The sequence below is a fragment of the Magnolia sinica genome, chromosome 3 (genome assembly GCF_029962835.1).
Source record: "Magnolia sinica isolate HGM2019 chromosome 3, MsV1, whole genome shotgun sequence".
Classification (NCBI taxonomy): domain Eukaryota; kingdom Viridiplantae; phylum Streptophyta; class Magnoliopsida; order Magnoliales; family Magnoliaceae; genus Magnolia; species Magnolia sinica.
In genome coordinates this window covers 125,249,011-125,273,846 of record NC_080575.1, presented here as the reverse complement: position 1 = coordinate 125,273,846, position 24,836 = coordinate 125,249,011, and the positions used below count along the sequence as shown (strand labels likewise).

At 38.3% G+C, this 24,836-nt stretch overlaps 1 protein-coding gene across 4 annotated transcripts; it reads right to left on the bottom strand.

Moving 5' to 3' along the window:
- Positions 1–10,648: 10,648 nt before the first annotated feature.
- LOC131241170 (uncharacterized) lies at positions 10,649–23,695 on the bottom strand. 4 transcript variants are annotated; one of them, XM_058239877.1, is made up of 16 exons: positions 23,295–23,695; positions 22,069–22,297; positions 19,012–19,086; positions 18,796–18,849; positions 18,462–18,536; positions 18,029–18,126; positions 16,851–17,079; positions 16,413–16,483; positions 16,076–16,184; positions 14,797–14,894; positions 13,990–14,125; positions 13,591–13,707; positions 13,032–13,395; positions 11,813–12,129; positions 11,599–11,657; positions 10,649–10,993 (listed from the first exon to the last, which is right to left on the bottom strand). In XM_058239877.1, the coding sequence occupies exons 1-16, from the start codon at positions 23,397–23,399 to the stop codon at positions 10,796–10,798; spliced, it is 2,334 nt and encodes a 777-aa protein (XP_058095860.1). In that variant the 5' UTR covers positions 23,400–23,695; the 3' UTR covers positions 10,649–10,795. The 4 variants fall into 4 exon arrangements, with proteins under 4 accessions (XP_058095860.1, XP_058095861.1, XP_058095862.1 ...); XM_058239878.1 differs by having other exon boundaries at positions 16,076–16,127; positions 23,295–23,693; XM_058239879.1 differs by lacking the exon at positions 19,012–19,086 and having other exon boundaries at positions 23,295–23,694.
- Positions 23,696–24,836: the final 1,141 nt, after the last annotated feature.

Genomic DNA, 24,836 nt, shown 5'->3' with positions numbered 1-24,836 from the left:
AGAGGATAACAAAATCATGATTAGGAATAACCAGCATTTGGTTCCCCGTTGGGCCCACATGCTAAGATGGTCCCACAATCATACTTCATGGATGATCTTGACATTTGATCTTGGACTCGAATGTGATCCACCGAACAATTTCTTTTCCATGTCTTAATTATTCCACGCATATCAGGCCACCTTAGAATCAAGAAGATGGACAACTCTGATCATCTGACCATATCAACATGTGGGCCCGAGTAGAGCGACACATACTAGCATCCCGGCTCGCGACAGAGGCAAAATGAATTCAAGTGCTAGTTAGCCAGCCGTTGGATCTTGTCTTCATATCTTGTCTTCATCTCATCCACTCATCAAATTGGTTGGCCGCACTATGAAGATGACTTGCCATCGACTCAAAACTGGGCCACACCATAAAAGGAGAAAAAACATTTGATAACCGTCTGGTCTTGCCTGCCTGATGAATGGATTAACCTGATTCTTGCTTAACATGAATGGTGGGTGCAGTTTATTAGCCTCTTGATCAGGGTCCTTTAAAATAATCTACGGTCATTTTCAATGACCAAACGGTTTATATGATGCGCCCCAACATGAATGGGGTTGGCATTAAAGAACTCTCAGATTCAAATTATAATTCTTTGATTGCTCAAAGGCCAAGGAAAGCATTCATATCCACGGCAAAAGAGTCAAATTATGAAGGTATTTTAATACTTTGGTATAAGAATCCCTATTACGTGTTTTATACCATATTCGAGGGAAGGCCCACTCAACAAGGGCTCTCTGATAGCGCGGAAGATCCGGGCCATTCATCTGGAAGTACGAACTCTGAACATGCCGTTTATAAAACTTCACAGTAGTGCACTTATCAAGTAGGCCACGCATATATACATTTTAACACACCGGCTGCTAGACTATTATTTTAGTCCATGACATACGTTCATAGCACAACCTACCTGATGAATTGCCTTGGATCTCTGACTCTTGTGACATCTCATGTGAGTCATGTTATTAGATGTTTTTAATTTGTCCCTAATCGAGTCTGTTAATGACATTGATAGATCACTTAAATTCGTAGAGCAATTGGTGATCCAATCAACAACCCACTTGATCTCATCATGAAAATCTCAATTTTTGGACTTTATTTGAAGGACATTTTTTGAGCCCAAATTGATTTGGTTGAAGTTGGCTTTGATACCATTAAGGGGTCTTGGATGGCACTTGATATGACCAAGGCTCCCATCGATCGATTTGTGTAGTTTTACAAAATTATGAGTTTTGTTTATTAATTTAATTTTAATCATTTTATAGATTTTGTAATAAGAAATTAGGTTATTAAAAATGTAATTAGAATTTTTGGTAAGCAAATGGAGATCAAAGTTATAATTTTTTATTTTTTATATTTTTATTTTTTAATTATGATTTTCGAAGTGTATCAAATCAATAGGCTTATTCATCTATTGTAATACTGATTATTATAATAGATTTGTTGGGATCCTTACTCTTGCTCGGGTGGTAGACTCTCAGGAGTTTCAACACTCAGTTCGAGTATCATAGGTGGGGAAATTCCTCTAGCTTGAGTGTGCAGGGTGTGTGAAAAAAAGAAAAACGAATAATATAAAAAAGAGATTTGTTGGTCAATTTATGATATGATTCTCTCCCGTGAGAATTTTTTCACGTAAAATTTTATGCTTTCTGTCGGCTTAGTTTATTTAATTTTGTATTATTTGATTCTAACCTGAAATTATTTATGCACATCTTCCAAACAAGCCCTGAAGTGGAACCATGACCCTGCGCGTGTCCCATTGAAAAGGTAAATAATCAGGTCCAGCTGCAACTAACATGACCAGCTTGCAAATTTTCACATTTAGAGTGAATCTGAACCGTTCAAATGGTCAGACCCATCGTGGAGATCATCTATAGTCAAAATCAGACACATTGACTCATTACATGGACTACATCGTCAAAATCCATGGAAGTCCGTACAGTTTTTTCCCCAGCTTACGATTGACTCACATGTTTAGTGGATCGGCCTGATTTTCACTCCACATGATCTTCATCAATGTTCCAACCTTTTGCACGGTTAAGATTTCCTATACGTTTGACGCCTACATTATCAACGTTACGAGGGGTATGTTTCAACCACAAAGATCACATGGTACTGGCACACGTACCTGATAATTCTGAAAAGAAAATGAAAAGAAAATATCAAACTCATAAGGTGTATGTTTCAAGGGAGGGGTATGTTTCACCCTGATGATGCGTTGTGTATCCTAAAAATTAAGAAGATCCAAATCTCAGGTGGCCCACACCGCAGGAAACAGTGGTGTTTGAGTGCGTCACCATTAAAAATTCCAAAGGGCTCATCATAAGGCTTTCGTAATGTTGTTTGCCATCCAACCTTTCGCTAATGTTAAGAAGACCTGGATGAAGGGAAAATAGAAATATCAGCTTAATCCAAAACTTTCGTGGCCCACAAAAAGTTTTGATGGCCATTAGTCACTGTTTCTAGTGGCGTGTTCTACCTGAGATTTGGATCTTCTTAAAGTTTTGGTATCACATACTAAAATAAGATGTAAAAACAAATGGACGGCATGGATATGAAACATATATATCAAGGTAGGCCTCATATGATTAGGGTAACACTGCCCAGTAACGGCTAATCCGCTCCCTGCGCAGAGCGTATGACTGTTAGCTGTACCTGTAATTTCTGAACAGAAAAGAAAATAGAGAAATGCTCCAGTGCTCTAGGAGCACTGTAAGTTAGAATGCTACTGGTTGCATTGGTCCACTTGAACAGTCTAATTCAATGATCTATATTGTTCATTATGTCCAAGCCATCTTTCATGGGCTTCCACGAAAACACTGCACCAATCTAACAAATATCAACCATTGATCATTAGTCTTTTAATATGGATGATCAAGATTGTTTACACAAAAACAGGTCCAATTAACATCTGATTCATCTATTTGTAAGGGCATGTCATGGATTGATTATTATTCTACCTATGAAAAGGCTTAATAGATGGTTCAGATTGATTGATTGGAGTATTCAAATGGACTGATCATACAAGGAGCAGTGGAGTATTTTTACAGAAAATAAAGGATTGTTTGGATGGGAATAAATGACATGAATTAGAGTAAACGGTGTGTTTGGATGGAAGTAAATGTCAATAAATAAATCAAACTGAAATAAATAAGGTTGATTTAAATCACCGTGAATAGAAAATATTTGAGTGTAATTCTTTGAAATGGCTGTTTTTTTGGCTCCCTTAGTTGCATGAGTGAACAAAAGTATCATTGTGCTCTTAATTTGGTCATACACATGACACAGTAATGATATTCCAAAACAATTCAATTGTACCTGCACCACTAACCACTCGAATGTTGGCCATCTAAATGATAAAAGAACATTAGTATGTTGCTCGTTTATAATTCTTATGCTTGGTGTCTACTCAAGGTTTAGAATTTCTTTACTTTTGGCTAAAAAAATATTTCTATGTACTTATTACAATTACTCTATTAAATATCACATGCATAGACTAATTTAGAATGTTAAAGTTGATTGAGAATATTACATATGTTTCTATGAATATATTGTAGAATTCTAATACATTCAAATTCTTTCCATTTACTCTTTCAAATAAAATATTTAGATTGGATTTTACTTACAAGCCAACAAATACAACTAAGGATTCTGTTTACATAATTTACATAATCGAATATAATTGTAAAATAGATTTCGCCTTCCTCATTTTACAAGCTCTCACATAATACCTAAAAGAAAACTAAAATGAAAGGGTAGCTAAGCTAAGCTTAGAAAAACTTTGTTACTCTTGGTCATCTATATGCAGGCAAGCAGGTCAAGGGTTCGAGTACCAGTAGGTGGTGAAATCCCACTAAGGCGTGAGTGGGTGGGGGTGTGTGTGCCCTAAAATACATCCACACATGTTACAGTAGGACACTTGGATCAGAGTCCTTTCCTCAAACCGTTAATATGATGCGCCTCACTGTGAATGGGTGATACCCAATTTCCTCAAACCGTTAATATGATGCGCCTCACTGTGAATTGGTGATACCCAAAATAAATTTCAGAATAAAATATTTCAACCACCTGACCAATCTGAAGTTAAAGAGACCATCAATATTCAAATGAAAAGAATCAACTGATGAAAGAGTTGAAATATTCCAACATAATAATGTTATTATTATTATTTTTTGGATATCTCCCATCCAAGATGACGACCCACATCACCCTATAGTAATACATGGAGATGTATTGTAGCAAACCTCTAGGATACGTTGCTGCGCATTACTACAGCGTATGGTGGGAATTTGCCCTTTAATATATATTATATTTAGACAATCCAAACCATATATATGAAGGCCTTGGCTTTGGTATGACCGTACAATAAAAGCTCATAGATTGGAATATTCAAACTCATTTATCATCCCACTCAATTTTCCTTTGAATATGAGTGGCGTCCTTAACTTTTAAATAATCAGCGGTCGAAACATTTTAATTTGAGATTTATTTTGGTATATTCTCTTATCTACGGTGAACCTTATTATACAAACGGTTTGGGTCATTGAAAAACCCCATTATATTCTTTGATCCTGTTACACCATGTATTCTAGCAATTCGTATGCTTCTCTTGATTTCAAGGAAATGGAAGCGGATTGCATCCTGCCCTGCCTGGCCCCAAATCAATCCAGGGAGGGCTTCTGTGGGGTCCACCATGTTATTTAGGCTTTATCCATACCGTTCATCCATTTTTCCAGATCATCTTAGTATATCAGACCAAAAATGAGATACATCCAATGCTCAAATGAATCACACCACAGCAGCAATGATGATGATGATGCCTACCGTTGAAACTTATGTATAGCTCACCATGACGTGTATTTATCATCCAACCTGTTCATGAGGTCACATAGACATGGATGAAGGCGAAAAATACAATTATTAACTTGATCCAAAACTTCTACGGCTCCCAATAAGTTTTTAACGGCGGGCGTTCAATCCCCACTCGATGGTCCACTTGAGCCTACCTCATTTTGGAGTTCATACTCTAATATGATCTTTCAAAATGGATGGATGGATGGATGGCATGAGTAGCACCGATAAATCACGGTGGGCCTTGCCTGAAAGGATCACCGTGCAAGCGAGCGCACTACGCACTCTGCTTCCCTTATTACCGGCATATTACTTGTATGGTAGTTCCAAGTAGAGCTGTACATGAGCAGAGTAGGCTCGAATACTCGCTCGACTTAGCTTGACTCGGCATGAGTTTGAGCCGAACACGAGCATGAATTTGATACTTGTTTTGACTACGAGTAGAGTACGAGTTGGGTAATACTCGACTTGGTACTTGACTCATGTGCTCGACTCGTACTCGAGGGTATTATTATTATTTTTTGTATAAATTGTTAATATAAAAAAAAAATTAATATTATATATTGCTAATATATGTCAGAAATTGTTAATAAATGTTAATATAGCTAATATATGTTAAAATCATTAAAATATGTTAATATAGCTAATATATGTTAAAATGTTAATATATGTTAATATAGAAATTGTTAATATGTTAATATAGAAATTGGGCTCAAATTTGGACTCGAACTCGAACTTGACTCAAAAACTCGGATTCGACTTGGTTCAATTTTGCTCGTACTCGGACGAGTAGAGCACGAGCAAAGAATCCATGTTCGATGCCTGAGTAAAGCCAAGTACAAGTCCTACTCGGGCAGTGCGAGCCGAGCATGAGCTGGGCAATACTCGGCTCGGCTCGGCTCGGCGCATGTACAGCTCTAGTTCCAAGCCATGGAAAGGTGGGCCTCAGCATGAAAATCACGTTGGGTGAAAGTACGGCTGGTTAACTGATAGGGTGGGCCACATTGTTGAAATCAATGGACAATGACGGGCTGACTCATGTACAGCTACGCACGTCTAAAGATAATCTGCATGGATTCGGTAGTAACACCTCCATCGGTGCCGGTGAGTGCTGGAAAAGCTATGTGGGATCCACCATGATGGATGCGTTTTATCCACACTGTCCATCAATTTTTAGAGCTCATTTTAAGGTATTAGCCCAAAATTGAAGCAGATTCAAATCTCAGGTGGACCATACCACAGGAAACAGTGGTGATTGAACTTCCACCATTAAAAAGTTCCTAGGGCCAACTGCATTGTTTATTTGCCATCCAACCCGTTATCAGGTCACAATAGACCTGGATGAAGGGACAAGATAAATATCAGCTTGATCCAAAACTTGCAAGTCCCAATAAGTTTTTAATGGTAGGTGTTTAATGACCACTGTTTCCTGTGATGTGGTCCACCTGAGATTTGGATCTGTCTCATTTTTGGGTAGTGCCCTAAAATGAACTGGGAAAAATGGATGAACAGCATGGATAAAACACTTACATCATTGTGGGGTCCACCGCACATAAAAAAGGAGAGAATGAGAGGGCATGCGGGCTTGATAAGCTAACGTGCAATCGTCTTTCGAACTAAAAGATTGCGTGTCCGAACGTCCAAGCTATAAAAGTGTGGAAGCGGATTGCGTACTGAGTAATTAAGGGCCCGGTTGGGGGCGTGGATTTGGAATCCTTCCCGTGTGTTTAGCACCCTGAATTTAGAATGCCCAGTAATCCAAAAGTATAGTATATTTACAATGGTTTGAATTTAATTACTAAATCAACTTTAATATATTTAATTATTGTATACATGTAATGTTTGATACAATGGTTGTAATAAGCCTGTTGAAATATATACTATGCCTAAAAACAATGAAATTCTAAATCTCAGATGCACCACAAGCACATGATCACATCTGAGTGACCAACCAATGATTTTTAACCATTGATTTACATGGACAATATTTAAACTGCACAAATTATCTCATTAAAGTAATTATAACAATGCAGTTGATAATATGATTGTTTTGAGATATCATCAGTGAACCATGTGCCGAATAGATTAATAGCCTAGTGACATGTTACACATGCAACTTTTTCTAAGGATTTTAGATGTAATCCAAGCTTCCACCTTGGATTTTACTTATGGTGCCAAACATAAAAGGGGATTTGAAATTCCCCCAAATCCATGATGCCAAATGACCCCTAAGAACACTTAAACTTATTGAGTAAACTTTGCGGGGCTTACCATGGAAGGAAGCATTTTATCCATGCCATCCATTCATTTTCACGGATCATTTTAAGGCATGAGCCCAAAATTGAAGCATATCCAAAGCTCAAGCGGACAACACCACAGTAGGAATAATGATGTCCACTATTGAAACATTCCTAGTGCTCACAGTGATGTTTATTTGTCATCCAACCTGTTCATAAGATCACATAGGCATGAATGAAATAAAAAAAACACAAATATCAGCTTGAGCCAAAAATTGACCCCTAATAAATTTTCAACGGTAGTCATTCAATTCACACTATTTCCTGTGGTACGGTCGACTTGAACTTTGGATATGATTTAATTTTCAGCTCATGCCCTAAAATTATCTAGCAAAATGGATGGACAAAGTGGATAAAAGACATAAATCACAGCGGGCACCAGAGTTTTCTGGTACCCTTAGCATACTAAGTAGGCAATCCACTTCCTAGAAGTGTCCAGCACCATGGCATGCTTCAACTCAATCAACCTTCCAAGTTATGGGGTGCACCATTCACTTTAGATATGTCATCATCCAAAATTTAAATTGATTTAACAATCCTAACCATTTATTAACAAGAATTTGGCTGTTGAATTTGGACAGTTAACTATTTACATTTTTTTTATAATCCACTAAATATCCACTAATTAGGCAATTCCAAAACAAATTAATGAACATTTTGGTTTACAAGCGATCTAAATTAGCTCACAATTTTAAGCTTTAGTTTGAGTTTATTATATATCAACCATCAGCTGACCAAGTGCTGAAATGTTGTCCAAACTTTTTCACTTATTTACCTATTAGTCTAATACCCTTATTTTCAGTTTAAAATCCTTATCATGCTCTCTAGTGTTATATATTGTAGAGATAAAATCAATAGTTATCTCAATTCAAATATTTATTTGCATCGTCAAAGAGAAATGCCAAAAAGATTAGTAAAAAAGTAGTAAGTCTACATTTAATGCTTATGGTTATCTTTACACTAGATTAAAGATTAGAATGTGAGAAAGGTCTTTAAACTTGGAAAATGAGAGAATGTACCAGAACTTCAATCATGTTAGATACATTAAGAGCAATAACTTAAGGGTATTGGTAAAAGATGATAAGATCAATGAAAAGTTGAGAAGCTGTTTTCAGAAATTTTGAGGCCGCATTTGGATACACATTAATGAGCTATAGATTTGGCTGACAACAACAAATCAGTAGCTTATGTAAGTTGGTTTGATAACATGCCATTTAAGAGGTGTTGAACACCTTAAGATGGCTTATACACTAAAGCAAAAAAAGATTGCTTTTCTATTATAGTTGAAAAGAAGACCTCTTTCGCCGTTGTGACCTAGGTCTCTGTGTGTGTCTCTTCCTCCCTTCTTCCCTTTGTTCAATGATTTTTTCATTTTTTTCAATGGTTTTGATCAGATAAAGTGGATGATTGAACGGCTACTATTACTCTAGTTTAGGGCTTTTTGACAACAAAAGAGGGAGAAATTTTGAAATTGAAGAAGAAACCTCTCTTTCTTCATTCTAGAGCTAGGGTTTCAATTTGGAGAAATTTTTTTATTACATTGGATGGGGTTTTTTCAAGAGGGATTTTTTTGAAAGGGTTTTCTGCTTTTTGGCTGATAAGTACGTTATTTACCAAAATTTTATTCGTGGCCTTAATAATGGAGATCAACTACTGGAAGCATAAGCAGTTGAAACAAAATGACTTTCGATCCAAACTAGGCCTAAATGACAACCACTCTCAAAGCATAAGGATATAAGGAAGCATAAACTCAAATGATGTCGAAGACCATAAATACTTCTGTAAGATTAGGATATCTGAAGTGAAAAAAGCTTTAAGATGGATGAAAACAGGAAAGGCCCTCAAACCAAATGGGGTACCAAAAAAGGTTTGGAAGTGTATGGAAGATAATAGTTATTTTGATTGACAAAGTTGTTCAATAAGATTGCAAGATCAAAGAAAATGCCAAACAAATGGAGGAAAAGAACCTTCTTTCTATAAAAATAAAGGAGAACTACAAAGTGCACTAACTATTATTGAATTAAACGTATGAGCTATACTATAAAACTTTATGAGCGTGATTGAGCAAAACTATGGCATGGGACAATATTAGAAAATTGATTAGTTTCATGATAGGGAGGTCCACCACTAAAGCTATTTTCCTACTTAAAAAATTGATGGAGAAATATAGAGAGAGGTGAAAGGATCTCCATGTGGTCTATATTGACTTATAGAAAGCTTAAGATAGGATCCCTAGACAAGTAAGTTGCATGACACTAGGAAAGAAATGAGTTTGAAGAGGATATATTGATATGATTTAGGGTATGTATAAGGGAGCATGTATGAGAGAGCAGTAACAAATGTGAAGAGCACTAGTAAAGAGACAGGTGAGTTCCTAATTATTGTAGGCTTGTACCAAGGGTTGGCATTGAACCCTCACCTTTTCACATTGGATATGGATGAGTTAACAAGGCATTTGCAAGAAGAGATCCCATGGCATATATTATTTGCATATGACATAGTTTTGATTAACCAGACAAGGAGGGCATAAACACAGCTCGATTCAAGAAAAGGTACTATAGAAAATAAAGGATTTAATAATAGTTTGACTAAAACAAAGTATATGGTGTGCAATTTTAGTAACAACAAGAGTGGGAACAAAGAATTTGTTAAGATTATAGATCAGAAGTTTTCCAAAATAACCACTTTTGATACCTTGGGTCAATAATTCATGAGAGTGGAGAGATTGAGAAATATGTTGCCTATAAAATTTATGCTGAGTGGAATAATTGGAGATGTGCATTTGGAGTTTTATGTGATCGTCATGTACCATTCAAACTAAAGGAGACATTTTATAGGATAGCTATAAGATTGGCCATGCTTTTTGGAACAAAATGTTAGATAGTTACGGAACAACATGCTTATACGATGAGTGTAGCTGAAATGAGGATGTTGAGATGGATGAGTGGCAAGATGAAGGATAGAATTAGAAATGAATGCATTTAGGAAATTTAGGCGTAGCACCAATAGATAATAAGATGAGGGAAAATAGACTTAAAATCGTTTGGTTATATATGGAGACCAAGAATCACAACGCTTATGAGTTAGTTGATATAGACTATAGCACAAGTTGAAGATTCTAAAAGGGCAAGGGGAAGGCCCAAAAGGGTGTAAATGAAAGTGGTAAGAAAAGACTTAATGACCTATGGTCTAACTAAAGGTTTGGCCATTAATAGAGTGGAATGGTAGAACAAGATTCATAGAGCTAACCCAATTAGTTGCGATAAGGCTTAGATGATGGCAATGATGATGATTGCATTATAGGAGTTTCCCAAGTAATTTTGCAAGTTGGATCCTATCCTTGCAAGTTGCATCCTTGTATCCTGCCCACTAAAGCATGGGGCTGGATATCAGCCATCATCATCATCATTGTTGTCGCTACCATCATTATCTCCTTTTACAGCACCTGTAGGCACAATGCAAGCAAAGATATGTCTTAGCTAAACATCATAGAAAAGTATTCCCAGCTCCACAAATGGCCTTTCTTTAGTGTGACCAATATGCTCCTTTCCACCTTAGCCATACAACAAAGGCATGACATCAGCTCTGAAGCTGGGCCCCATGTTCATATTCCCAGATCAAAACTTGGGAAGTCATCCATGTCCATGCTTTTCTCAGATAAGGTCTTGAACTCCTCAGATCTCTCCTTTTCTGTATTGGTTGCATCGTGAGTGGATGGGCCACTAAAACTCAATGAGGAACCTGAAAGGAACGAAGCTTCATCCAATCTCTGATAGTCTGGCTCCATATTGCCCACGCAAACCTGCAATAAAACAATGCCCGATATGAAACAAAGTCAATGAACTGAGATGATCTTTTAAGATTGCAGAAATGGGAATCAAACAGATTGAAATTGAAGTTTTTATTCTAGAGAAGATGTTCAACATAGGTTCGACAAATGGGAGAAGTGTGATAATGGAGCAAGTGGGTTTGCACAGGATATTAAACATAATTGAAAACCAGTGAGAAAGATACAAGCAGAAAGGCATCTAATCAAGGTAGGGAGCATAGTAATGAAATTCTTCGACTTTTTGAAAAATTCTCCAATTTCTGCAGAAGTTAGGAAGAAAAAAAATAAATAAAAGAGAAACAAAAGACTTGCTTGAATAACTCATGAAGTGAAAAATGCAAAAGAAGAAAGAGCACTCCAAAATATAGTAACAATGTAGAACTTGTTTTTACCCCATTCCACCACCCAATACTACATAGGATGGGAGCACAACAATAAGGAAGAAAGATGGAATAATAAGCCGAGAGATTTTTATTTTTATTTTATTTGCTGGATTTTCATGATTCACGAATAATTCCTCGCTCATTTTTCCTAAATTCGAATTTTGCAACTATGATAGAGAGTGCTGAGCCTTGAACCTGGTTGGGGATTTCATCTTTCACATCCTCGATAATCTGCACTGCACCGCCACAGGATTCTGTTGAAACATCCCTTTATGTCAGCTGCTCGTTAAAGGTTCATAAAAAGCTACCACATTCCACATGATGCTCAACAAGCTTTAGAAGGAAATCAGACATGTATAAAAGGCTCACAGGACTGTAAATGGAACCCACGAAGACTAGAACTACTTACCAGGAATCTCACTACTTGAATCAGCACTAATACTTTCATCATTGAGGTGATGCTTGCTTTCTGAGCTAGTTAATCCAAGATTTTTCTGGACTTGCACATTCTCATTGGAGCAATCAGGTAGTTCTCTAGAGGCGCTATTCCCTATACTGTTTGGTGTCGTAGATGGTTTCATGCGATGTATTTGATCATCTTCAGGTGAATCACAAGTAATAATAACTGAAACCTGAGATGAGTCGATAGGCATATCTTGGTGAGTGGTGCTTTTGTCAATATACTCCCCATCTAATTTGGTTTTTGAAATGCCTGATGCTGCTGCACTGAAGTAAAAACGCCATTGTAATCAATACTTGCAGGTGAGGACCCCAATACATAAATACACATGTATTTAAGCATTTCTCTGACAATAGAGGAATTAAAAAGAAAATTATCAAATTGGAGCTTCAACATTGTTGTGTACCACCCAAACTGAGAGGGAAATTTTATTGGATAGCTATAAGACCAGCCATGCTTTTATGGGCAGCATGTTGGGCAGTTAAAGAACAACACGTTCATAGGACGTGTACCTGAAATGAGGATGTTGAGATGGATGAGTGGCAAGCCAATGAAGGAAAGATTTAAAAATGGCTGCATTCGAGGGAACATAGGAGCAGCACCAATAGGTAATAAGATGAGAGGAAAGTAGACTTAGATGATTTGGTCATGTGCAACAGAAACCAAGAACTGCCCCAGTCAGAATAAGTGAGTTGGTACAAGTTGAAGGCTCTATAAGAGCAAGAAGAAGGCCCAAAAAGACAAGGATGGAGGTAGCAAGAAAAGACTTGATGATCCTATACTAACTGAAGGTATGGTCCTTGATAGGGTGGGATGGCGAAACAGGATTCATGTAGCCGAGCCCAATTAATTAGGATAAGGCTTAGATGATGATGATGATGATTATGATGATGGTAATCGAATTGGAGCTTCAATGTATACTATAAGAGTTGGACCTTAACAGTGTAAAGCTCTGTAGACAAATGCAGTCAAATGAGGTGCTCAAGGGATTCAAATCATTTCCAAAAACCAAACTCAAATGCCTGATTTGGATAAAATACAATTATATGCCTGTATGTATGTCTTCCACATTCTTTAGATTTTAAATTTGTTCTTCGAAATGCGTGTTTGCATGGTGACTGATAGGATACCCAGTTCATATCTTGGAGATATTGCATTATGTACATACCCAGGAAATGCATTGGATGAAGCAGAACAACTATCTGGCGGTAGTTCCTCTCTATATTCAGGATCCATCAAGTTGGTAAAGTCCGAAGATAGGATCACCTGAGCAGCTCTGAATTGCAAGAGATCACTCCTCATTTTAGTAGTACTTTCTTCTTCATTATTTTGAAAATCATCCCCACGGTTGTCTTCTGCATTTCTCTTTGGATCTTTTATCCCTGGCGATTTGTGTCCTGGAAGCGTACCCTGAAGACTAGATTGAAGCAAATCTGAAGATTGGGAAGGATAGGCCTGCTCCATTCGCAATTTTCTGGGGCAAAGACTCTCTTGAGCAATTGGTTTTTTAAGAATGGACAGGATCTGGCAGGCTGAAAAAGGGGGAAACTAGAATTAGAAACACATCATGGTAGTATGGTACTCGGAAAAACAAAATTAACATTATCCAATCTCGATAACATGGTAAAATCTTCAATCACAGCAAAGGAAACTCAAGTTTATCTAAATGTATGTGATTTGAAGATTTGTTGCTGATGTCAATAACATGCACTGAGAAACAGACGAACCATCACGTAACAGCTTGTTTCTAGGAGCCTTCCCACCACTGGTGAACTTGCGGAAATTTGAGCTGCTAGAATTTGAACCCTCAACTGGCCCCGAAGAAGTATCATTTTTGAGGTTTCCTGCACATTCAAGCAATATATTCATCATATTTTTGTGAACGTTAAAAGCCAATAAATTTTTTTGTTGTGCAATAAGTTAAAAACAGAGATAACATTATTAAGTTTAATGCCTTTTTTCCTATTTCAAACGTGGATCATCTTCTGAAAAAAATATTCATCATCGATAATGGAATGTGTGAAATACCCAACAGAGATGCCTCAGAGAGTAGTAGTATCTCAGGTATTATAAATAAAAGGAGACCATGAAACTTTGGTTCCTTAAGCTGGCTTATACGGTTATACCTCCCCGAGAAGTCCGTGGCTCGCCAATGTCAACCAGATAACTTGGTAACTCATATGTACTTCCAGTTCGCACATGTTCAGATGATATGATGTATTTACTGCTCAGGATATTTCCATCTCCACTTAACAAAATAACCTGAAATTCTTCAAGCAGTTGGAAAATTAGAATGCATGCTAGAAAAATGGCTCCTTCACATTACCCTCCTTATGCCATGTTTGGATACATGTATTTCAAGGGGAAAGAAAAGAAAAGGTAATGATTAGGCAATGATTATTTCCATGAGGACTATTGGAACATGAATTCCATTTTCTGGGGGTCCTATTGGGATAGGAAGTGGAAACTTCATATTTGTGCAATAAAGGTAACCCGGTGTCTAATCCAAACTATGTTAAAGTGCAACGATTGCTTTGTAGAATCCTCCCTTTTCTTGAAAACCTTTTTTTTTTCATTCCATTTCCATGATTTCCATGGAATTGGTCATATCCAAACATGCTTAAGTATGACCATGTATTTGTTACAGGCATTTCAATGGACTAACATCATCAGAAAACACACTGAGATGTTATACTTATTCGTGTAAACATTAACCGTTTCTGATCCCTCGAGATATGCTGAATTGCATTTTGGGGGCATTTAGAGTCCTAAAGCTACATTCACAAACTTTTAGAAATCCAAGTAAGTTTCTCAAAACCTCCAACACTTCTCTCATTATCAAACTAGAAGGAAGACCAGAGGGTCAGATGGGTCTTACCAGAGGATAATATAAGAACTCAATTGCAAGGAGAATAAAACTCAGGTGCGCTAACCTGTTTTCCATGGGAACCACAACATGAAAGTTGCAGGATGCCATCATGATATTTCTTGGCCTTCTGAGTAATTTGTGTGGTGTACAAGGCATGCCATTCTGCATAGGATGGAAGAAAGTGCATAAACAACAATAAAGAGAGAACATGTGCATGGTAAAAACGCACACGAAGCTTGAATCTTCAAAGACCATCAACAGGAGTATTAAACATCCAGGTGGTTGGCTGTTTCTTTGTTTAGGTTACAGTAACGTCAAAGCTTACTAACCAGGAGTAAGGCAGGAGCCAAAATGTGGGATTGGCAGTGGCAAAGGCTAGGAGTGCAAAGGAAGTGTCAGTGAATGTATTAATAATTCAGACTAGGGCTAGTCTACAGTGTCAAATGTATATATCTATTAAGCAATCTATCTCTACACATGTGGCATATTTTCACCTGATCCAGACAGTTCATCTCTACCAGGATAGGCCACACCCAAAAAATCAGTGGTCAAATGATTGTAACTTCCAATTAGAGGACATTGCTCATTGAATATCAGCTACCTGTTTGACTTTCCTAGCCATCGATCATCCAGTGGTCTGACTTTCAGCGTATGCCCCAGAGAGATAAATTCGAGCTACGAATTATAATAGTACTGGCCCAAATCGGGAAACTAGTTTGAATTATAAAATCGGGAAAAGCCCGCATAATTTTCTTATAGAAGTTCTTAACCTTATTACTTATAATCTTAGTTGGCTTGTATTGAGTGTGAGTAAAACAGAAATTACCATCAAATATTTGGAAAATTTTCTAGAAGACTCCCAAAATTTGAGCTACAAGAGAATTAGCTGCCTGAATCTCAAGGTTAAATATTAGTTATAGGAACCGGTGCCACTCATGCTTCAGGGTTGAGCTACCTCTCCTGCTTCCAAGCCATTTATTTTATATTTGGCAACATTTTAAAAGACACTTCCCCACTCACACACACATATCTCCTGCCTTTTCCCCTCAAACTCTGTGCAACCACAAGTGAAACCAATCTACAAAAGAAGGAAGAGGAAAAGAGGGTCATTAATTGGTGTAGCGAGTTAACACGGGACAAATAAGACACCTTACTAATATGCAAAGCAATAATCAACTCAGTAAGATGGAAGGTGTTTGTGGATATTGCCAATGAAATGATGCATGCAACAGATGCCTATTGGTTTTTGTTTGTTTTGTGTTTTTTGCTGGCTAACAAATTTTTTATTATCTATAAAAAAAAAAAAAAAATTGTCGGCACAGATAAAATGTTCAGAGACAAACCTTTTACACTGGTGTCCGTTATGTTCAGATGACTGTTTGGTGCTCCATAGTTCTGTAATTCATTTTTGTGCTCAGAATTGCAAGAAGTCTTTGTACAATTAATAAGAATCTATATAGGATTTTTTTTTAAAAATAAAAACAAAAATATCATCGACCACAATGTGAGACTAACCAAACAAGGTCTAAAGTATCCTTAACCACTTAACTACAAAAGAACAAACACATTCTTTCCCATTGATATAACCAGTTCATGAATATACAATCCAAAATAAGAATGTATAAGAATTTAACTACATGCAACAGATCTAGCATGAGAGACAATGGACTATTTTCTTACATGGTTCTGCGTTGCATCCGGACAACTCTGTGATGAGACAATGCGTTGTTGCAATTCAATCCTTTTGTTCTCTGAAGAGGAGGAAATTCAAGTTCATATAAACAATCATTAAAAAAAAAAAAAAAGTAAATGAAATTTGAAATTTTGGAAAGAAATGCACAAAACATCTGTCAGAAAGCATCAAGCAGATACCAACATAACTTCAAGAATAAAGGGAAGACTAGTAATCAGAGTCAAATGCTGCATGCAAGCCTGACTTCTTCCACTGATTTGTGCAGTGTTTGAATGATTTTGCTGTACCCCATTGTTTAGCCATTCGGCCCTTTTGTTCTCTTAAGAGAAGGAACTCCATGTGAATGTAAACAACATAAAATGCCACATGAGTTGTGCATAACAAAGTATGAACCGAATACCAATACAAGTTTTAAGAATAAGTACCAGCAGAAAAACTGTTTCTTGCCTTTTGTCCTTCCATCCCATTCTTTTCAATTGTTTTGGACTCTCTTACTTGAGGATCTACATCCTTTAAAGGCTTACAAAGTTCCTTAGGTTCTCCAATTTCAACAAGATGAGCCACGAATGCCAGTGTTAGTCCGGATTCAACCATCTCATCTTTCTTCAGAAACCTGCTGTCTAAGAGTTTCCCACAGTCATCATAAAGAAAAACCTGGATATATACAGAAAACATTAGAAAGATGGCAGAATAGAAGCACAATGCATTTCTGAAACCATACAATAACATTAATTAATACATGAAAAAACCAGGTACTATGGTTCACGGATTTCCTTCAATATTTACAAATATTCGTCGGATTTAAGACAGAAAAAACAAGTCAGAAGTCAAATTCATTAGTATTCTCGAAAATCCTTTTTTTTTTTTCTTTTTTTTCTTTTTTTTGAGCTATAGATTCTTTAGAATCATTGGAATAAGTTTGTGGCATACCATGGTTACGGATACATTCTCAATTAACTAATGATGTCAGAAGCAATTATCTGACTTGAGGAACTTTTGCTGGCTCCCAATTCCATACAAGAGTGAGGAATGATTTTGGTGATACAGAACAAATGAGATTCACTCTGGACGGAAAATGTCCCAAAAAGACCAGAAAAATGGATGTATGGCCTCTTCTGATTGAATGTGGACCATTGTTTTTTTTTTTTTTTTTGGTCTGTATACCACCAATCTAAGGGTTAGAATCATCCAATCAGGGGTTGTTTGGAGCATTTCCCATTCACACTCACAGTGAAGCCATCTGATTAACAGGCTGGAACACCAAACCTTGGGTCCCACATGTATCGAATTGGGAGCAACAGCAGAGTATAAACATGCTATTCCACACTTGCAATTGTTTTAGACATGTCAATAAAATAGTTCAAGAAATGATATTACCAAGAATGCCTTGAGGGTGACATTTATCAATTGGACATTAACTAGTTCTGATCATTACAGCACCATATGGGCGAATTCATACTCATAAAGCTAAATCCACAAGCATTTAGCAATCAGTACTAATCACATTTTCAAATTAGCTGGATGATCAGATCTGCAATTAGGTCTCACAAAGGACATTACAAGAGCTTTATTGGCAGGGAATGTAAAAGTAACATAAACTGACCTGTTTCCCATGTGAACCACAGAACGAGAGTCGCAGGATGCCATCGTGATACTTCTTGGCCTTTTGAGTTATTTGCGTGGTGTACAAGGAATGCCATTCTGCACAAGATGGGAAAACGTACAAAAAAAAAGGATAGAGAGAATGCACCTACAGCTAACTAGGAATGGAGTTTATGGCTTCAAAGGCCACGGAAAAGAAGTTAGAAGCATATAAGCCATTGGATGTTCCTTTGTTTGGCTGCACCTAGTCCAAAGGAATGGCTTGACAAGTTGAATCTCCTCAAGCCATTACAACTACCATTAATCATCACTTACTCCGGGGACATACAAAATGGAATGTAATAAGCCAAGAACCATAAACCAAACCTTCTAAAAGAACAGGTTTTGGATTCATGATAGCTTAGTGGAGAATGCAACAATTTTTCACTGTCTACCTCGTACAGTTGTCTGTGTAGCATTTGGATGATTCTGCAGCACTCCACTGTTTTGCAATTTGGTCTGTTTGTTCCCTGAAGGTGAAATAGTATTACAGATGACAGAAGAGAAATGCTTCCTTCATGATAACACAAGCTAAACATAAGAAAGGACTAAACTGCTTTAAACACTTGATTGCACAATTTGCCACACTACCATATATGTATGACAAGTGAGATAAAAGGGCTGTGCTAGGAATAAATATACAAAATATATAGATAAAGAGAGGGGCATCAGTGATCAGAAGCTGAATGCACCAAAATCCAAGTGCAAATAGTACATTCACATACCAACCTCTTACAGTGGTCTGAGTTGCTCCAAAACTATGCAATTCGCCCTTTTTGTGCACTGAAATGAAGAAATACATTAAATAAAAACTAGCGAGCATATAGCTGAAATAAATGTATCCTTTGCAATAAAATAAGACTAACCAGACACAGAAGGGCCTTAGAGAGATCCAAATGTTGCATGCATTAAATGCAGAGAGAAATAGATTTCCAACAGATTAACCTCTAATAGTGTTATGTGTCACATTTGGGTGATTCTGTGATGCTCCAATGTTTTGCGATACCATCGTTTTGCTCTCTTAAAAGAAAAGGAAGTTCAGCAGATGTAATGACCATAGAAAAATGCAAGTGAAAGAAGTGCATGTGTTCACAGGATGTGTAACAGAAATGACGATATTGAAATGGATGAAAGAAAAAAAGGATAGAACTAAAAATGAATGCAGTGGAGGGAACTATAGCACCAATATGTAATAAGCAGAGAGAAAGTATTCTTAGATGGTTTGGTCATGTGTAACATAATGCAGGGGCATTTTCACACCGGGCTTGAGTGGGGTGGCCTGTGGATGCAGGGGCACACTCGGGGTGGGCGGCCCATGTGAGATAGGCCCCACCTCGTGTGAAGCAGAACCCATGTGAAGTGGGGCCCACCAGGGGGGATGTGGGGCCTGGGCTATGAGAAGGGATTGTTCGCCATGATCTATCAGTTTGAGCTTTTAGAGCAAGTGATTAATTGTCCTGCATCAAATTGGTATCAGAGCGGGATGTCTCGTGTTCGAGACTCCTCACCGGGGATGATTAATATAGGGGTACTTTCACACTGTGCTTGAGTGGGTTGGCCTGTGGGATGTAGGGGCACACTCGGGGTGGGAGGGATTGATTTGCCATACTCTATCAGTTCGAGCTTTTAGAGCAAGTGGTTAATTTTCCTACATCACAACAGAGACGAAGACCTATTGGTTAAGGAGTGAGTTGGTGCAAGTTGAAGGCTCTAAAAGGGCAAGGGGACGGCCCAAAAGGACATGGGAGTGGGCAGTAAGAAAAAACTTGATCACCTATGGTCTAATTGCAGCTATAGCCCTTGATAGAGTGGAACGGCAGAAAAGAATTCATGTAGGCAGCCCCAGTTAGTTGGGATCAGTGTTCGAGTTGTCGGTATCGCTACAAGTTTCGCTGGCCGGAGATAAAGATATTATATCGTTATCGCCGTTAATATCGCTGATAACCAAAAATGAAGGAAAACGTGGGGGAAACATGGAGAAAATAGTGAAATTTTTCAGTGAAACTCCAAGACATGCCTAAATGCACATATTTGCATATTTAGGAATAAAAAAAATTACAAAAAGAATGCATTACATAATAAGTTTTCATTTAATGGAGCCCATTTTAATGTGTTGTATATCCATGTCCGTCCATCTATTTTTCTGGATCATTTTAATGCACAATCCCACAAATGAAGTTGGTCCCAATCTTATGTGGACCATACCATAGGAAACAGTGGTGATTGACCATTGAAAACTTATGGTGGGTCACATAAGTTTTGGTTCAAATTGAATTTTTTTTTATTTTTTTTATTTTTATTTTTTTATTTTTTTTAAAAGATTTCTCTAAGTTTATGACACCTCGTTGACAGTTTGAAGGGTCAACAAAACAATACAGTGGACCCTAGCAAGTTTTTCAAGGATAGGGATGTGGGTGGGACCCTAACTATGGGCCCATTTCAATGTATGCGTTATATATGTATATAGTCCATCCTTTTAGCCAACTCATTTGAGTGCACGGCCAATAATGAAGTAGTTCCAAATCTCAAGTGGACCACACCATGAGAAAAACATACACATGACCTTGATCCAAAACTTTTGTGGCCCGAGAGGTTTTCAGCGTTAGGCAATCGGTGCCCACTGTTTCCTATGGTGTGGTTCATGTGGGCATTCAATCTGTCCCATTTTTGGCTCATCACATAAAATGATTTTTCAAAATGGATGGACAGCGTGGATAAAAATTTTACATTACGGTGGGCCCCATAGCTAGGTGTTACCGGGGCCGTACCCAATCCGCTTCCCTTTGGCAATTCGTGGGGATGCAGATTGTACCGACGCTGCCAGTAAAGAGGTGGCTATTGGTCAATGCTCCCTGGGCCCACCATGATATATGTATTATATCCAAACCGTACATCCATTTGGCGATATCGTCTTAAGGCTTGAGACAAAAAATAAGACAGATCCAACTATCAAGTGGACCACACAGAAAAAACCAGTGGGGGATTGAACGTCTACCATTATAACCCTTTTGCGGTCACAGAAGTTTTGGAACAAGAAATTTGTTTTTCCTCTTCATTCAGGTATTTGTGACCTTATGAACGGATTGGATGTAAAATAAATGTTACGGTGGGCTCTAAAAATTGTTTAACGGTGAAAATCATTATCTACGCTGCTATTTATGGTGTGGTATAGATGATCTTTGGATATGATTCATCTTTTGCATAATGCTCTAAAATGATATCTAAAAATAGATGAACGGTGTAGATATAATAAACACATCACTGTGGGGCTCATGTAACTTTGATCTCCTTTGAACCGTTCGTACAACTTGGAGCTCGAGGAGCGTCAGTGCTCGTCTTCGCACGACACGTACCTACAGCAGCTACAGCTAGGTACACCAGCCATTTCGCTTCCCTCGGTACACAACCGCTTCTGCTTCCGAGGCTCGAATTTTTTTTTTTTTAATTTTTTTTTTAAACACAAAAATATCAGAGCGAGAGGATTTCTCGCCAAGGGGTTTTTGACTGAGGGTTTCAAAACCCTAAACTAGACCCAAATCGAGGTGAAATCCGGCAAAATTTCATATTTTTCGCCGAAATTGCGACATCGATATTCCAATCGGAAAAAAGGGGGGAATTTGTAGGTTTTTCTTACCTAACAGGGCTTTTGTTCTTCCGAGTTCCAATCAGGTACGAAAATCGTGAAATTGAAGTTTTTTTTTTTCCTTTATTTCAGCCACACCATGCCGATATTCTCGGCGAGAACCCATTTTTATCGATGATATCGCCGAAAAATGGGTTTTCGCCAAAAATTTCGCCGATATTCTGTAGAGAAACGAAAACTTGGGGTTTCGGTGTCGCCAGTGCAGCGACACCGATATTATCGGCGATAATATCGACAAATCGTCGACAACACGAACACTGGTTGGGATAAGGCTTAGATGATGATGATGATGATGATGTGCATACATTATGCAAGTGACGGCACATCAAATTAATACAGTTACAAGTTTGAGAAGCTACCAATAGAAGATCTGCTCCTAGCCTCCTGTCCTAGCACCCCGGCCTTATCAACTGATTTCCTATCTCTTCCTTGAGCATTTAAATCTGTTAAAGGCTTATAGTTTCGTTCAGTTTCTCCAATGTCAACAAGATGATTATCAAACTCCAATGTTCCTCCAGATTCAACCACCTCATCCTTATTCAAGAACCTGCTCTCTAAGAGTTTCCCCAAATCGTCGTAAAGCATAAGCTGAATATAGAAAGCAAAAAATTTAAAAGCCAGAAAAGGCCAAAGAAAAAGCAGAAATAAAATAGCATAGGGAACATAAGGAAACACAAAGCCAAACCAAATTGCATGAATATTAGGATGCAACAGGGGTTGGCTTAGTTTGGGATGGATTCAACCCGAACCCAACCTGAACTTATCAACCCGAGCCTGACCGATTTTCATACAACCCAATCGAAAACCAGACCCAACCCAAGTCTTTGGATTTGGGTAATGAGACTTGACCCAACCACTGACATAAAGATCCCCACCACGAATGGCCCAAAATTGATGTTTTGGGTGCGTTTGGGACCTCCATTACAAGTGCCATTTGGGGACCAAAAACGAAATCAATTTGCCTGAATTGTTTATTTATTTATTTATTTTTTTTTTTATGATGACAAGGTGTCCCCGCCCCCTTTTGAGGTGAGACTATTCCCTGCAGATGCACACAATCATCCGCCAACCATGTACATCGGGTAATCCACGGGGAGGGGACTCAAACTCATGTCTGTGAGGAGCAAACCCACAACCCAAATCGTTCGCCCAAACTGTGACGGGTGATTTTTCTGAATTGTGGACATCCAAAACACAGCCTACATTATTATCATGGACCTGAAAGCGACTAACCCACTTACTCAGACATATGACAATGCTGCAACAATGAGGAATTATACAATTGCCAATCCAAGGATATGTACAGTATCAAACGGGGCCAGTGGCTGGATGATCCAGAATATTCGTTTGATGGGATCAGCAGTAGGATATCTAAACCTTCGATCAGTGGCTTGCAAAGAGGCAGTTGAGCAAAGAACTACCGCTATGGTCCACATTTAACTAAGGGAAGGCCAGAGATTGGAGGGGTAGGACCTTGGAATCTGAGAGATTTTTGGGATGTAGCCCATCCATGTTGTGGCCCGGCAACTGGACGATCTGGATCATCCATATATGGGCCCTGCTTGTATAAAAAAGTGAAACTAACCTTGCCGCATGTGACATGGAGCTCTATTGCGCCGTCCTGGTAGACTTTCCTTTTCTGCTTAAGGTGCCTGGTGTAGGTTACGGCCCATCTTTTCGCATCGCCCATTTTGTTCTCGTTGTCGTCGTCGTTGTGGTTGTGGTTGTTACACCATGCAAGCTTGTTCTCTATTCATAAATGGGAATCCTCATCAGATGAGGTTGTCTTTGGCGAGTGGACTAAAATGGGCGGATGTGCGTATTTTAATAGGCTGCGCATAGTGGTGACGTATCTTCTACTGTTGCGGCTGCGTCGTCGTCCGGCGTGGAAGAAGAGCGCGGGACGATTCGAATTAGACGGAGAATGAAATGGCGGGAGAATAAAGGAAATGGAAGGCTATGCGAGGGAGAGGGACAACTTAACGTGCGCCGTGTGGGAAGTGCAAGTTCTCTAAAAACGGAAGCGGATTGCTTACTGAGTAATTCTGTGAGGTACACAATGATTTATGTATTTTATCCGCTCCGTCCATCCATTTTCCCATATAATTTTAGGGCTTGAGAGTAATAATAAAGCATATAAAATATTAAAATGGGCCACACCAGGGGAAACAATTGACTTGAACTTCTACCGTTGAAAATTTCTTGGGGCCACATAAGTTTTGGATCAAGCTTATATTTGTGTTTTCCGTTCATTCGTATATTTATGATCCTATGAACAGGTTGGATGACAAATAAACATCAATGTGGGGCCTATAAAGGTTTCAATGGTGGAAATCATTATCCCCACTTTTCCTGTGGTATGATCCACTTGATGTTTTAATATGCTTCAATTTTGGGCTCAATCACTTAAATTAAATGGAAAAACGGATGGACAGTGTGGATAGACCGCATACATTGAAGGTGGGCCCCACTGAGTTTACTCAGTAAGCAATCCAATTTCCTCTAAAACATGAAGAAAAAAATGGCTTGAGTGACTCGCGCGAGGAGGGATGAAGAGATTGATTAGGCGATTCGTAGAAAACGTACAAACAGTGGCACATGTACTATGAATCCGGTCCATCCATGGGGTGGTGGAAGCCAACGTAAAGTGTTCAAAGGTCTAACCCAGCCCCGGCGTTACGTGGCCACGTAACTCGCCCCAGCCTATTGCCACCCCTACTCCAAGCTGTTGAGAATATGACCAGAACCTGTCGGAACTTGGCCTGGGTAGTCTTATTCGGGTTTACCCCAACGCAAGTTGTAGGCTAGTCCCTGTAGGAAGCTAAGTACAATGTTACTGTGGCATCACTCGAACAGGAGGAAAACGAGGCTGATCCAAAACTCGAGTAGAAATAGACCGTGGTGAATAATAACTCTGTAGTTGAAACCTTTAAGAAGGTACGAGAAGTTTTGAATCAGAATACCATTTGTGTTTTTCGTTCATGCCGGTGGGAATAACCATATGAACCGTCCGGTGGTATATAAACATAAGTGGTCTCCACCAAAATTTCAATGGTGGGAGTTCCATCGTCACGGTTTCCCTTGGTGTGGTTTACTTTAGTTTTAAATCTGCCCTTTTCTTTTAGTT

Bases quoted from the DNA above. Each gene is read 5' to 3' on its own strand.
- LOC131241170 (XM_058239877.1), bottom strand. From the start codon at position 23,399: ATGGGCGATGCGAAAAGATGGGCCGTAACCTACACCAGGCACCTTAAG. The intron at 13,708-13,989 runs GTATAACCGTAT...TTGAATGTGCAG, and splicing joins GCCACGGACTTCTCGGGGAG to GAAACCTCAAAAATGATACT. The intron at 10,994-11,598 runs GTTCAAGGCTCA...GTTTTATTGCAG, and splicing joins AAGATGAAATCCCCAACCAG to GTTTGCGTGGGCAATATGGA.